At 35.2% G+C, this 16,864-nt stretch overlaps 1 protein-coding gene and 1 long non-coding RNA gene across 3 annotated transcripts in view; one reads left to right on the forward strand and one right to left on the reverse strand.

The window, feature by feature from the left end:
• Positions 1–16,864, reverse strand: part of LOC115222972 (PH-interacting protein) — a 56,887-nt gene that overhangs the window by 27,821 nt on the left and 12,202 nt on the right. For both annotated transcript variants that reach the window (XM_029793393.2, XM_029793391.2), the window contains exons 9-10: positions 1,702–1,802; positions 973–1,144 (exon numbers count right to left, since the gene is read on the reverse strand). In XM_029793393.2, coding sequence (XP_029649253.1) covers positions 973–1,144; positions 1,702–1,802 — 273 coding nt within the window. The remainder of the gene's footprint in view (positions 1–972; positions 1,145–1,701; positions 1,803–16,864) is intronic.
• On the forward strand, positions 202–14,649 carry LOC118767463. The gene is made up of 4 exons (XR_005003388.1): positions 202–323; positions 11,099–11,103; positions 11,287–11,297; positions 14,638–14,649. It is a non-coding gene; the product is annotated as an uncharacterized LOC118767463 (long non-coding RNA).

A 16,864-nucleotide genomic window follows, 5' to 3' on the forward strand; every position in this document is an offset into this window, starting at 1 on the left:
CAAACAACCATAATCTAATCTCATACACTATATTACTGAACTTAAGTCTTTGCACTCTTCTTAACCCTGTCACACCGTATTCTCATTGTAGCGGGAATAGATTAAACATCTCTGCCAGATTCCAGCAAAGCAGTAATGAACAACACAGAAAAAAGAGCCTACAATTCTTGCTCTTGAGCTGTATATGCAACTATTTAATTTTTTGCTCAGGAGCCCAAGTGAAGGGTAAAGTTAGATATAGAGACCTGGGTCTGAGACAGTTAACATACAAGACAAAAAATACTGAGCTTATGGAAACACTGTTCTCTTTTAAAGTAAAAATGGTTTGTTTTTTTACCCCTACTTAAACAATCAGCCACAGACAGAATAAACAGTGTGATGCTTGAAGAAAAGTTCACTTCTCAATCCATAAATCTGAGTATTATTATTATTATTGTTGTTGTTATAACGGCATAAAAGAATGGTGGAACCAGAGGCAAGGTTTACAGGAAGTGGGTCTGCTTTCAACAGAGATGTCACAATTTTTCATCAGCGCAAAACTAGGTCTTTGCCGTTCCACCAAATCTTTTGACTTGTTTCTTTTCCCACAGCAAACCATAAGATGCCTGCACCAATCTGTCCCTTCGCCAATAGCCAGACATATCTGCTAGCAGAAGAATATGCAAGAACGGTGAAGATATTTTTATGACAAAAGTTTCAATTTATAAATAACCTTTTACTCTATTCTTTCAAATACAATTACAAAATCTGAGGCCCGATAAGGTACCATCAAATTCAAACTGAATATAGTTTGATTCATATAAAACAATGAGCACAATTTCTTTCTATGTTATTTTTTTTAAAAATACAATTATTTTATGAAATATACATGTGCTTTAAATTTGTAACAGAAACAACCAGTGAAAATAATATAAAATTGCAGTTTACCAACACAAACATAAAATGAGAACAGTCAAAACATTTGGTACTTACTGTGTGGGATTCTAACTCACAAATCTTTTCTGGTACTGTTGACATAAAACAATACACCCTCACAACATGATCAGAGCTTCCAGTCGCCAGGAATATTCCACCTGGACTAAAGGAAGAACACAACATTTGCGCACCAGCCCTAGACCGTTCAATGAATTTGGTAGGCTTTAAGCTGTAAAAGATTGAGAGAAAACAGTAAATTTGAAATATAGAGAACCATACAAGACTACAATTATGGTTAACAACATATACTGGAGAGGTAATCCAACAAGTCAGACATTAACATTTTTTTTTATATACCAAACCCTACCCCAAGAGCAGCCTGACTGTGAGATAAAGAACCCATTTTAAAGGGATCGACATTAAAACTTTCCATCGAAATTTCATGCTAATTTATGTTCCATACGCCAAATTAATAATGACAGAATTATTTTACTAAATTCTTCATTATTTTCGAAATTATTTGATAAACAAGTGTATTTCAACAGAAATATAATAAGAAAAGGGTCAAAGTCAAGCAACCAGAAAATACTGGTCTGGTCTAACAATTTACTAGCCTACAGTCTAGACAGTTACCTTATTCATTCTAACCATAATTTAAGAGCAGAGATCTGCATGAAACACTTGGTTATACTTATCATCTGATCATTGAAATTAAGAAAATTAATTAGTATTTGTAATACAGTTAATTACATTCACTAATTAGAACAGAATACAATATATACTTACTTGAAAACATTGGTTGATGCCTTCCATTCCCAAAAACACACACAGCCATCCCCTCCAGTTGAAGACAGGTAACGAATGTCGCCTCGTGTCTGAGGTGAAAACTACAAAGAAATATAAAAATATATGCATACGTCTTTAAATTAACAATTAAAACGTTAAATTGTAATCAATGAATGCTAAAAGAGTTTCTCAAGCTAGCACAAAAATAAATCAAGCTTTCACACCCATCAAATATTCTTTTGCTGCCAATGCTGCAAGGAGCCTTTTTTCTCTCTTAACCTATTCCTGTCTTTTCATTAATTACTCATTAACAACCACACTTAGGTACTGCCACTTCAGTTTATACACCTTGGTTCTCTCCTATTTTCAACATCACATCTACTGAACTCCCAAACTATACTTCCATGCTTCCTGAGATTTGCCTCCTTCAAAACTTCCATGCTTCCTGAGATTCGCCAACACTACACTTGATTTTCTCCCCTCCATACACACGCAAGCATATATCTGACTCATACACTGTTCACTTTCCAGACATTTCTACATTACTGCATGTACTTTATATGCACTTTCTGACAAGTTGTGATGCACCTGAGCACTGTATACAATAATTTCATTATATTATATTATATACCTGTATATGCTCTATCAACAGATCTTAGTTATATTAACAATGATGATCAACAAATCATTCTAATAAAGTGACTAATATATCTCTTGGTTCTAAAGTCTTTAATAGGTTCTTAAATTGGTAAGTATTAAAATACACGCAAACAGGATAACATAGTTACAACTGCACAAGATCACAATTGCAGGACAATTAAAATGCAGACAATTTCATCCTTGTCCCATTCAGGAAATGGGTTAATAGTTATCAACCTAAGCAATATTTAGTTTTATTGTAAAATAATTCTAATTTTGACCCCAAGAAAGAAAGCAAGTTGGTCTAAAAACAACCACATCAAAGAAGGTCTCACAAATCCTGGTTTTGTTTCACCTATTAAAAATAACAGCATAATTACCTTCAGTTACACCCTACCATCTTAAAAGAGAACGATTTTGTATGATATAGTCCTAGATACACTATAGTTGGAATGTTTTTTGCCATAGGTCTGCTCAATTAGGAAGCTAAATAAGGAGGCCAAGGTCATATTATATAAAAATATGTAGATATCTAGTATTTTGGTATCTGGTTGTTACAAATATACACTTCTTAAAATAATATACATGTAGACATTATTAAATGCTAAGAAAGAGAAATATTGGTTTTAAGTCCAAATAGCTAACTTGTTAGGCCTATGATATATATATATATATATATATATATATATATATATGCCTACAACCATACTGGGACATCACTTTCAAAAAGTTTTAACCAACCAAATCGATCTGAGTATTTAGGCAGGGGCCAACACAGACACACGAGTTAATTTGTAAATGGGCTTCTGCACAGCTTCCATGTACCAAGTCCCACTCACAAAGCAGGGACAAGCTCGGACAGTAGTAGAGGGCATTGCCTTAAGTATAACTCAGCAAGACTGAACTCAAAGTCAGGTAGCTGAAAAGCAAACTTCCTAACCGAACAGCCATGCACATGTCTCCACATATAAATATATATTATTTAATGTCTGCTTCCCATGCTAGCTTCCCAAGAAGGTAGGGTAGTTACTATTAAAGAGTGTAAAAATCACATCTCTAAAAGTTTTAAGAAAAGCCTAAAATGGTAGTACCATCTAATTTAATCAGTTAAAGATATGTGAAATTGTAAACAATTAAAATAAGTCACATTGTTATTATATTAATTATGTACAAAAATGAATGATCAATAAGTACTGCAAAGTTATCAATGATTGGTGTAATCAAGGTGAATCGGTGGGCTGTTAGTCTAAGGTTAATGGTTTTCCTTCTATTATCAGCATCGCGCAGTCTCTAGACCAATCCACCTAGTTATAAATAGATACCATAAAAAGATTCATGTCTATGTTAAAAGCAGTGCAAAAAGGTTTCTGCTTGGCAAATGTCTCACTGACTTTCAAATTACTAAGCTAAAACATTCCCACAGAAATGGGAGTTAATGCCATCCCTCTTACTAGAAGAGAAGATATTTCCTCTGTTATAATCAAGGTATCAAAAAAATGCTGAAAAAACTGAAACCAAAGTAATTGTTTAATCTGAACTTTGAAGGGTATATATTTGGCAACAAGCAAAAATATGTAAGCTCACTTATATTTAAATAGATCTGATAAGAGAAACTGGGTATAAGAGGAATCAGTTATAGAGTGCAAGAACAAACATTGTTGGTAGAGACATGTGATGCCTATAGAGGATAACAGATAGGTAAAGAAGGGTCAAAATATCCAAGCAGAAGAGGATTATGGAAGAGGAAATTCAAAGAAAACAAGAGCGGAAGTGGTGAATGATGATTCCAGGATGTTGAATGTCACAAAAGAACACAACAAACAAGATGCTGTGCTGGAAAGGACCCAACCAACCTATGTAAGCATAGAAAAGCAAAATGTAAAAGTGATGATGAGAAGATCAAGTGGATAAAGTTTGATATTGTCAAAACACATTTCATTCATCTTGCCTTGCAGTCAACAAAGACCAAATAAAGAAAACAAAATAAATGCCTGTCCAGTGCAAAAAAATAGCGGAATCAGCAGAGTAGCAGACAAAATATTTTGTGATGTTAAGTTAATAGATAGGTTCAAGTCTTAACAATGTTAACCTTAGCCTTTCATCTCTCCAGGATTGATAAAATACAACATATTAGGTTAATCAACTATTCTCTGCCCATAAATGTGGTTGTGTGCCAATGACAGATCAGACATTTTTAATACCTAGTATCCAAGAATGGTTTCACTTCTGTCTTAATGTTTATGGGAACTATAAAAATTTTATAGCTTCACATTTTGCCTTGGTAGAATAATTTTATTGAAGTCAGTGGAACTGGTAATAGAAACAGCAAAATAGATGTTAAAATGACACAATTACATCTAACCACTCATAGTATGATCCAACAAGGGAGCCTTTATACAATCTCTTACTCTTGATAGAAATAGCAGGCAAATTTCCATTAAATCACACTCTACCATCTTACAAAAAGACATAAAAACATAATCCTAGATACCGTTATGTGTGAATACAAGATAAAATGGAATGGGATAGGATGGTCTGAGTCTAAACAACTGCCCATGCTGTTTCAGGCTTCCAAATGTTTTAATAACAAATGACACAGAGATAAAGAGATTTAAAAAAAGTGAACTATTACTGTTTATTCCTGAGTGAGACCTATGGTCAAAGATGTTCCATCTGGCACTATTCCATCTCTTCAGAACATTTTTCTAGAACTACGTTATCTAACATGTCCTTCCTTTCTTATAATGATGGCAGGAAATGTTTTGAGGGACACTTGTCTGTTATTTTTAGCAAATCAAAGAAGCAGCCAAAAAGCTCTCTCTCTAGTTTGGGTTCGACCGATAGGAATTGATTAACTGTAAAATGTTACAATGGAAACATCTTATTGAAACTGAATGCTTCAGTTTAAAAGAATGAATAAAACAAATTTTTATTTCAGTACTAGCGTTACTATTCCCCATGCTTATCTTTCCTACAAAGCAACCTATTTATTCAGGTCAAGTTTCTTTACCTTTTACTGGGTTAAGTCACTGGATTATAGCTATGCTAGGGCACTACTTAAAGGGTTTAGTCAAACTAATCAACCCAAGTACTATTTATTAAGCCTGGTACTTATTTTATTGGTCTCATTTGCTGGACTACTAAGTTATGGGGAAATAAACAAACCAACAGTTGTCAAGTGATAAGCAGGGGAAGGAACAAGCACAAAGACACACACACAAAATGGACTTCTATAGTTTCCACCTACCAAATCCCCTTACAAGTTATAGTAGAAGACACTTGCCCAAGGTGCTGCACAGTGGGACTGAACCCAAAACCATGTGGTTGCAAAGCAAGCCTTTGAACCACACAATTACATCTGCACCTATATGATAAAATTAATCTAATGGAGTTGTTTGTGCTGCAGTTTATATAATTATAGACAGTGTTTGGAATGCAAAAGTTTTACAAAAATGTTGCAAACTCAAAGCTCTTAACACACACCTATTTGAACAAAGGTCAACACAGTATACAACTTTTTCAGCTGAAGTTTCTAAGAATTGATAAGTCAAGTTTTTGATAAATAACCATTTATTACTCTGAAGGTGTGAACACCAGCAGTTTTATTGACAAATAATGAACAGAATATGCTTTCTTCTAGAGGATTCTTAAGACAAATTATGCTAACAAATACACAGCATTTTAGTGACATCTTGTAATTTAAACAAGATCACGCCTAGAGAAGTCAAACAAGTTATATGAAGTTTTATGTGTGAAGGTACATGGCTCAGAGTGTTGAGCTCACAACAACGAGGTAGTGAGTTCGATTCCTGGACCAGGCTGTGTGTTGTCTTCTTGAATAAGACACTTTATTTTCATGTTGCTCCAGTTCACTAAGCTGCAGAAATGAGTCGCAACATCACTGGTGCCAAGTTGTATTGGCCCCTTTACCTTTCCTTTGGATAACATTGGTGGTGTGGAGAGGGGAGACTGGCAAGCATGGGCAACTGCTGGTCTTCCATAAACAACCTTGCCTAGACTTGTGCCTCGGAGGGCAACTTTCTAGTAATTTGAAAATTCCATAAAAATACTCCTGTAATATCCTGGTATTTACAGCAACATAAACATTAAATGAAATATCTTAACAAGTTCATTATATAACAACATTCTCTTCCAAGGACTCTCTGTATAAAAAGTAGGCTACATAAGTTCTAAGTGTGACTGTTAAATACTGTATATGGTAGTAAAATACAAGCAGGATATGCAGAAGACCAGCAATGAGTGGCGATGACTTGAGTGTGATCCATTTAAATGTAAAATGACTAGGACTGACTGAGTAAAACAGGGTTATCAAAGACTGACTTTCAAATGCAGGAAAGAAAAACAGGTTGGTATGGACTTGGATATGGACAATAGATAAAAAGCCTGTGGTGGTTCGATGATATAAGGTAATCATGGGAGAAGTATATGAATGAAGAGTAAAGGATTAGTAATCAGACCAGATATGAAAATATTGAACATCAGTGACAGCAGGATCGAGATACTTAAAATGACACTGTACTGTAAGGTTTAGTCGACTCATAGCAACACTGAAAGATGAACAGAATGATAGTGATTATGCTGTTTTGTGTGTGTCAGTGTGTATATATGTATATTAATCTTTTATTGTTTACATGTTTCAGTTATTGGATTACAGCCAGGCTGGGGCATTGCCATGAAGAGTTTAGTCAAATTTTTAAGGTTTGGTACAAATTTTATTGGGTCTCTTTTACTGAATCGCTTAGTTACAGGGACACAACCATACCAACACCAGTTGTTAAACTGGTGGGGTCAACAAACACACACATATTATGAGATTCCATGCAGTTTCTTTCTCCCAAATTCACTCCCAAGTCATTGGACAGCCTGAAGCTGAACCCAAAGCAAAGCTTCTTAACCAAACAGACTTGCCTGTGCACTTCTATACTCATACACACACACACACACACACACACATACATACATACACACATACATACATACTCACTCACTAACACACATTTCACAGTTGTAGGCGCTCAGTTATATCCATCAGAGACATTTAACTCTCTATAATCTATCTTGCTGAAATATTGGTTTTAAATTTTGGCACAAGACCAGCAGTTTCAGAGAAGGGGCTAAGTCAATTACATTGACCCAAGTGCTCAACTAGTACTATTTTATTGACCCTGAAAGGACGAAAGGCAAAGTCAACCTCAGTGGCATTCGAACTCAGAACATAAAGACAGACGAAATGAAACGAAGCATTTTGTCCAATGTGCTAAATATTTTTATCTTTTACTAGACTTTCAAGAATTTCATCCAATAAGTACTGGGCTTACAAAGAATAAGTCCCGGTGTCGATTTGCTCGACTAAAGGCGGTGCTCCAGCATGGCCGCAGTCAAATGACTGAAACAAGTAAAAGAGTAAAGAGTAAGTATCCTGAGCAAATTTCAATGTAAAAAAAATTTGCATATCTATCCAACAAACCCATGTAGGGAGAAAAATTGCAATCCAATGAAGAAGCCTTAATATTGCTCATCCTACAAGAAATAGCAGCCATCGCTCTTTCAAATCACCCCCTACATCATTAGAAAGATTGGATAATCATAGCTGGAATGCCCCCTGATCAAAGGTCTACTTGATCTGGGTTAACCTGGAGATAAGCATTAACAACAAACCATGAAATGAAAAACTAATATTTAAAATAAGAATATTTTGAAATGTGATCATTTGTTTTCCTCATTAGAGATATGACAAAGACAGTTTTTCAGTAAATAGACATTTTACATGAAATATTGTAGAAGCTATTCTTACCAAGTGAACTATGAATTAGAAGTGAACTAACTTATCAACCAAGCATTAATAATAATGCTTTGCCTCATATAGCACAAATACAATAGCTACAGCAAAGATTTGGTCAGCAGTTCAAAGCCTCACAGCATTGGTATTTTCCAATGGACCCCATTTGCTTTAGCTTATTACAAATTTTCGTTGAATATTTCTAACACATGATTCAAATGAGTAAAAAGTATAATTAGTAATCAAACAAGTTGTATGTTAATTGACTCAGTTTGCATAGCTAAATCTAAGAATTACAAAAGATCCAAACATTGAAAGAAAGCTTAAAATGAAAAAGGTCTTAAGTAAATCTAGCAAAAGTTGAAGTTTTACTAACTAGAAAAAGACAAGACTCTACTAGCTTCCAAGATATGAAGAGAAGTAGGTATGAGTTCCATAGAATACTATATAATTTCCATAGAGTAAATTACATAGCATGTATGCAAGAGGAGATAGCATTAAGAGCCCTTATAAAATAAAAATGTAAATATGAATGATGACAGTTGAGGATCAAGATGTCCAAGTGTAAGGAACCTGCAAAAGAGGGAGACTAAGGAAAATATGAGAAGAAACGGTGAAAGCTGATTTCAGGAGGTTCAACGTCATGAAGTAAAGAACCACAAGAACTGATGAAAGACTATGCTGGGAGACCCATCCAACCCATAATATTGATGATATATATATATATATATATGTACCCAGTCGCATGACCAACTGCCCATATGCCCATATTGTGCTGTGGAAACATGTAGGCTGTATCAACCATTAAAACATGCAGTATGAAATTGTAAAATAAAAGGAAATAAATTGTGAGGATGAATAAGTCTCCATATTCTATACCATTATAATTATTGCTCATATATATATATATATATATAATCATGATACATGATATTCTGTTTTCATGCAAGGACAGCTGATAAGTTCAAAACAGTTAACAGAGATCTGACCATGTACAAAAGATTTAAAAGCTAATGCTAAATAGTAGGTTCACTAAACACAGAACCAGTTCTGTAAGAGAGAGAAAAGCTATTACTGGCAATTAAAGTGTTAAACTTGAGTTTGGATGTCATTTAGGTTTTCTTTGCATGGTTACTGAACAATAATAAAAGAGAAACTCATTCTACAAAGAGAAAAGACACTCCAAGGCTTCACTTCAGTTTTATGGCATTTAGCAAAGTGACAGTAATATAGGGGCATGTGCTGAAACAGTGCATCGCTGCATCCACTATTTGTTGGTGATTGTTTACTCATGGAAGATGACACTTATGCAATAACCCTCTAATCCATGGGTCTGTTTGAGTAGTCGTTGCTGGTGAGAGTTTCACGAGGTCAAAGTGCAGATCCAATCTAAACCTTTTTTTAGTTGCCTTTTACGATATACAGAGGAAATGTTGGATCTATTCTTTGATACGCAAAGGAAAGGTAAAAGTTTTCCCCCTAGATGTGATGTGAATATTGCAACTAACATTTTTAAATGACTTGGTAGCAAGTATGGCTACTGACAGGTAATGTAGAAGAAAGCATTATGTCTAACCCATTAACAGATTACACTGTCAAATGTATGCTTGTTTTCGATTAATGATGCATTATCTTGTAGCTTCAAGATTTTGATCATATATTTTTTAGAATGACAGTAGAATAAGTGTGAGAGGCCAAGATCCAACTAGTTTGAACATAAAATAGGTAGAATATTTGGGCTAGATATGGATGGTTCAAATGCTAATGGGTTAGAAACACAAGTAAATGTCTGCTGCAGACTTGAATCCATAATCTACAAGTGGATACCTTGTACACTCAACCTACCCACTTGTAGAAGAAAAGAATGATAACAGACATATGTAGGAAATCAATGGGGTTAATGATGGAGTGTCAAGGGAGTTATAGTGAGAGAATTCTAAAGAGATGGTGATAAATGATAATAATGGTATAAAGTACAGTGAAAAGAGCAGACCCAATAATGTTGGCTATCAGTTATCTGGAGTTTAATGATCTATAAAATAGGAATTCTCTAAAAGTGAAAAGACACACACATTATAATTAACTCAATGGAAGAATGCATCTCTTATCCTATTACAGATAAAGTAGATAAGAACTGTTATAAGTTGTTATTTAGCCCAAGGTTAGCACTAATCATGTCAATTTATGGTAAAAAGTATTCTGGCCATGACCATCCTGTCTTTTTCAGGAAACATTATCCAATGTGTCCTTCCTTATAAAGGTAGCAGTGTGAACTTTGAGTGATTTGACCGCTGTGTCTAGCAGTTTGAATGACCATGCTAAGGCTTCCTCATTGGCTCAAAAGAGATGAGTAGTGCACTTTTCAATAGTGAATACATGTACTTTTAAAAGACTGAGGATGTAGATTTTGAGAGGTTAGTGGAAATAACAATCTGATAACAGGCTGAGGGAAGTCATTGGAATTGGTAATTTTTTTCTTTTAAGGAAAGAGGAGCAAGGTATATATATTGTATATACATTTCCACTTTTAGCTAAATATTCCTGGTGGTTGTGAATAAGATGTCCTTGAGATGTAAGGCCAATGAAAATATATTTATATGCTTAAATTTCTATTATTGTCCATAGTAGATATAAATGTAGAATCTAATTCGAAAGAAATTTTCTTGTGTTCAATTTAGCCTAACCCTACATGATACTTGATGTTAACAAGACACAAAAAAGCGGGAAGGAAATCCATGCACCATGCTGGCAAGGATTGGATAGTTTGACAGATCTGATGGACCCAAGGACTGCATCATGCCCCAGTGTCTCCTTTGGCATGATTTCTACGAACGAAAGCCCTTCCTAATGCCAACCACTTTCCAACATGTACTGGATGCTTTTTTCATGCCACCAGCATTAGTAAGGCTATCATGCCGTTTTGCAAAACATGATGAACAATCCAAAACATGTTTCCAGTTTTTGTGAGAGACATCATCAACATATATCTGTCTACAACACTGACATTTTATATAACCTGAGTAGTGACATGACCAAACCAACATACATAACCATTTGCAGGTAGGTGAGTGTGTGTGGGTGTCTGTCTGTCCTTGTCTTGGTATCATGAGCTAATTGTAAATGCCACCATTTTGCAAGTGCTCAAGTTTGTTTGCCAGTCCACCATGAAAACATGTCATAACTAGGGAAAAACATTACTTTGCTTAGAAACAGGTGAGAGATGGTAACAGAAGAGCAGCCAGCTGTAGGAAAAAATCTGCTTCAACAAATCTCAGTTGACCAATTAAAAAAGAGATGTTAAAATGGTGATTTACGTTCATTAAAAGAAACTTAAAAATAAAGTTACTAACCAAACTATTTAGAGATGCAATTTAAAAAGGAAACATTTAACCACAGCTTAGTAGTTTTAATTAACTACTTTTGCTTCTAATGAGTACTAATAACATTTTAATTATTATTTAGTATTAATTTAGTACCCACCATTTACTTTTAATGAGTGTCACACTACCTACAATGGAAAGACTAAACCAAAACATATTTGAATAAAGACTGAGTAAGTTGTATTGAATATATTTAATTGATTGATTATTGTTAAATAGGTAGCTATTTTCTGAGGGAATGTATGGACACACAATACTCTCATGTTCATCATGTATTACATAACAGCCTATTTTACAGATATTTATTTATATATCTTCATACTAACATATATCCACTTAGATAAGATATAGGTCTGGCCCATGTGAACATGGAAAAGAGGATGTTAAATTATGATGTATCTTATTTGTTTTGTCCCTAGACTGCAGTCATGCTGGGACATGACCTCAAAGAATATTAGTTCAGTGAATTGACCTGGTAAAGCCTGGTACTTTATCAGTTTCTTTTGCTGAACCACTTAACTATGGGGATGTAATCACACCAATGCAAAGACATACACAAATACACAACAGACTTCTTTCAGTTTCCGCCTACCAAATCCACTCTCAAGGCTTTGGTTGACCCAAAGCTATAGTAGAAGACACTTGCCTAAGGTGACACAAAGTGGGACTGAACCTAGAGCCAAGTGGCTAGAAAGCAATCCTGTTATCACACAGCCACACACTCAAACACGCACCATCATCATCATTTAGTGTCTGGCTTCCATACTGGCATAAGTTAGATGGTTTGACTGAAACTGGTAAACCAAAGAGCTGCTCCAGGTTCCAGTTTGATTTTGCATGGTTTCTGCAGTTGGATGCCCTTCCTACTACTACATATTTATATATATATATATATATATAACCATCAACCTTTTAAAACCAACTTTTCTATATTCACATGGATCAGATGGAAATCATCAAGGCATATTTTCTACAGCCTAAAACCCTTCCTATTGCAAACCCTCATCCATTTCCAACTAAATATTGGAAACAAAGGACAAGGCTTGTTTGTATAATGATAATGCTCTTTTTTCAACAATTGCACAATGTCAAGTCGTGGAAACACATCCACCCGAGGCATAACATTATATATATAATACAAAATGGGACAAGAACGCAAAATATCCAGACAGTTAGGTGATACAAAAATGGGACAACACAACATCCAGATAGACAATACAAAGAAAACAAGGATGGATCATTTGAAGTTTTCTTTCCTCAGTCAAGTACCAGATTATCTTCGCAATTTCGGCTGATTATACTTTATATATATATATATATATATATATATATAATATATATATATATATATATATGTATGTATGATCAACCTAGGTCTATAGTAAAAGACACATGCCCAAGATGCTGCAAAGTGGGACTGAACCCAAAACCATGTGATTGGGAATCAAACTTTTTAACCATGTGGCCATACTCATATATTAGAATTATATAGAAACATAAAATTAAAATTGAATAAAATGGTGGAAACTATCTGGTGCATTAATTTTTAATTAAACATTGTCTACTGTAAAACTAAATTATCCAGCCCCCCCAAAATGACATTTTGGTGCAAAATGCTCATCAGAAGTTTTCTGAATCATTGTACAACCAGAGACCAACTCGAAACCTCAGCAGAACATTTACATTGCAGATAACCCAAATATTTAAATTCACATATTTGCCAGGTGATAAAAGCAGAGATGAGAGGAAGAAAGAGTTACTACTGCAAACACAATCACACTAGACAGACAAGATTTCACTTTGACTGTCTACTGATTAGAGGGTTTGAATGACCATAACACAACACTTGACATGATTGTTGACCATCTGTTTAACCAAATGTAATTCTTATTTATACATTGTTTTGAATTAATCATGCATTATCATAACCTCTAGATTTCAATGGTGTTTGTACAGTTTTAGAACGACATTGTCGGGTAGGAGAGATAGGTTGGATCTGGTCAGTTTGAACATAAAACGGGTAGAATATTTAGGCCAGATATGGCCGGATTAAATGCTTAGGGGTTAAGGGAATTTTTGGTCATACGAAAGCAAACCATCAAAAGTGGGATATACAAATGGATTATCTGTACCTAAACATTCGAAGCAAGGTTTCAAGCTCATCTCTAGATGTACTCTATGAACTTTAACATGAGTACTTGATGCTAAAATATTATCTTATGGATGAAATAACTTGTTTACAATAAACTGTTCATTTAGAAAATGAGACATTTGAAAACTTTCTTTTTCATTCTATATAAATATATATACACATATATCAATTACTAGAATAACAAAAGAACTGGAGTTACATAATCACTTCCATTAGCTTACAGATGTTTCTGCTATGAGAAGCATGGCATTCGGAGCCGAGTACTTGTGCAATATCTTATAATTTCTTCAGAGCCTTAATTGAAAAACTTTAAGCGCCAAACCATGAATCTGATCCTCAGGCATTTATATGAAGCTTGATGCAACAGTCTGAGATGTGTTTCAGCTTCAATAATATATAGTTTACTCTACATTTGGGATTCAAGTGCTGTTTTTTATACCTTGCTTTGCACCTAAGTGCCCATGTGTGTATGTGTCTCACATCAGCACCATCATCATGAAACCACTGGACATTACTGTCCAGAGTCCTAGGATTCCTTGGGCCAGTTACCTGGTGTCCATGACATACAAATGACCAAGATCACAACATTCCCTCAAAACAGGATGCCAGTCCATTACAGGGTTTCTCATTTACAGCCGAGTAGACTGAAGCCATGTTAAATGAAGAATTTTGCTCGAGAACACAACTACTCCCCCCTCCCGTCAAGGAATCAATACCATGATCTTGTGATTGCAAGTGCAACACCCTAACTACTATACCACATGCCTTCACAATATTTAAAGAGAAACTTTATTAGAAGTGATTTTTTTGTGTATAATAGATTGATGTAGATATCAGTAAATTTAAAACTTTTAAAAGAACAGTTAAAAAAGCAGTGGTTCCATCTACAGCAGCATAACCTTTACAAAGGATATGACAAACATTAACAGACATCCAAGTCTGACATTACATGACTACCTGCATAGACACACACATTTTATACATAGCAAATTGATTACACGACTATACTATATATGACAACCCTAATCTACAGAATGAAACAATTTTAGTAATGCAATGATGACAAAGCAAAGTCTAAACCTAAATCCAGGAATCAAAACACAGGAATTTCTTTTGTACACAACATTCAGGATACCATTTTTGGGTTTTTTTTTTAGTTTTTGCATTGTTTTCCTTAAATTCATTATATTTAAGAGAGGGGGGAGATTATCATAAACTGCTAGAAATCTTTGGTGTCACAGATATGAGGTTGAAATTAGGGATTTGTACAGGAACACATTAGAGACACACACAAGAGGAAGGGAATCAACAAAGTAACAATCTCTCGGAATGTAGGACAAAATGCCCCCTTTTCCATGCTTGCATGGATCAGACTGACTTTGTTGAGGTAAACTTACTATAGCTGGATGCCATTCCAGACACCAACCTCCACCTGTTCCCAAGGAAGGTAGTATTTCCCTATGAACAGACATGTTTTCACAGAACATTCCAGCCATAACTGTTTTTTTCTCAGACAGCAATCAAGGCCTAATATTATGCTACATGTCCTTTCTTTATGAAAGTAGTCATGTATCAGTTGAGGAAGATATGGCTGCTATTTCTAGTAAGTCTGGCAAGTATATAGGTTCCCTTGGTTTGCCTTTTAGCATGTATTTGCAGAGATGGATAAAGGATTGCACAAGATATGGCCCTCCTCTAATGAATAAATAATTTTTTACAATGTATATCGAATTGCTGTAACTAGTTGGCTTTACTGAAGTCAAAGCAGGACTGTTATCAAACAGTGTCTAGCAACTATCAAGCTATGGTTATAGGGGAGAGAGAGAGAGAGAGAGAGAAGAAGAGAGAGTTTGAAGATATTGATTTGGGAAGTCAGTTGTGCTGCAATTGTACCTTCATAGCCACTCCTACATCAGATGGGCAGAGAGTCTTAATAGATTTAGACTAGACCCAGGCGAGTTGCCAGCTAAGAATACAACATTGAAATTATACTATCAATACTGTGAGACTTATGTAGAATATTAAGTAAAATGAAGACTGAATTGAATTCAATAAATCAGTATCTTAGTAAAAGTCTAAGAAGGCTTGTTATGGTATTACAGCTCTTCAAACTGTTGACCACATCCTTAGACATGAAAATATTATTTACATCCACAAAAAGAATCAAGAAAACTGCTTGAAACATAATACCTACATAGATGTTAAATTTTTCCACAAAGTTGATAATCTGGAAAATTATAATCCTAACAGTGACTCCATCCATCTATTTCCTTTGCCCATAACCCTTCAGAAGGTTGTAGTGGGGGCAGTCCTCAGTAACCACTGCTGTAGGGTCCTATCAGGAGGCAACCATCATTACACTTTCTATTTTTCCCCTAATTACTAAGACTTGTTCACTCCTGGACCCAATTTAGGGTCTTAGGACATGCACCCTTTATGTTTCAAGCTCACACCTCCCAGAATAAGTTTCAAGCTTATCATTGGTAGATAGAGTCTACAATATATTTTTTTGAACAGACCCCTATACCCGAGATCCAAGGTATCTCTTGTTAGCCCCTACAGCAAATAATGTGATATGGCTTATTTTTTTCAAACCCTTTTTATACTGCAACTTTTGGTATTTGCCTATGGATTGCAATCATAAGTAAACCAAGAATCCTCATTCTGGTCGTCCTACCATTCTACTGTCCTTCGACTAACCAATAATTATAAACAAAGACATTCTCACAGAAAAAAAAAACCCAGCAGAGAATTATGTATTTCTATTAACACTAACCATTTTATTCTTGCCTAACCCCTTAGAATTAAACTGACCACATCAGGTCAAAATCTACATTTTTATGATCAAACCTGCCAGATCTGGCCTCCCACACCCACCCCACAATGTCATTCTAAAAACAAACGCGGAAAGTGTAATCTCTCAAAAGAGCTGTTCTTTACTCCTGCTCCAGAGCGTCGGCTGCGGGGTCATTCCAAAAAGCTCTATCTGCGACGATTTCATCTCAATCGAAGGAGAGGGGCTTTCTCCGTCCGGTTCGCGGATCCGTGGAATAAGCTGCCAGACGAGATGGTGAAGATGCCGACGACCGCTCGGTTCAAAGTCTCCCTTGACCTCAAGTGGCCTGAACTCTTTACATGAACACCACCCTGTACATAACTCCATGTCCCCCTACATGGCCTTGCTTTTTGCTT

Source organism: Octopus sinensis, linkage group LG21, assembly GCF_006345805.1.
Source record: "Octopus sinensis linkage group LG21, ASM634580v1, whole genome shotgun sequence".
NCBI classification, from domain to species: domain Eukaryota; kingdom Metazoa; phylum Mollusca; class Cephalopoda; order Octopoda; family Octopodidae; genus Octopus; species Octopus sinensis.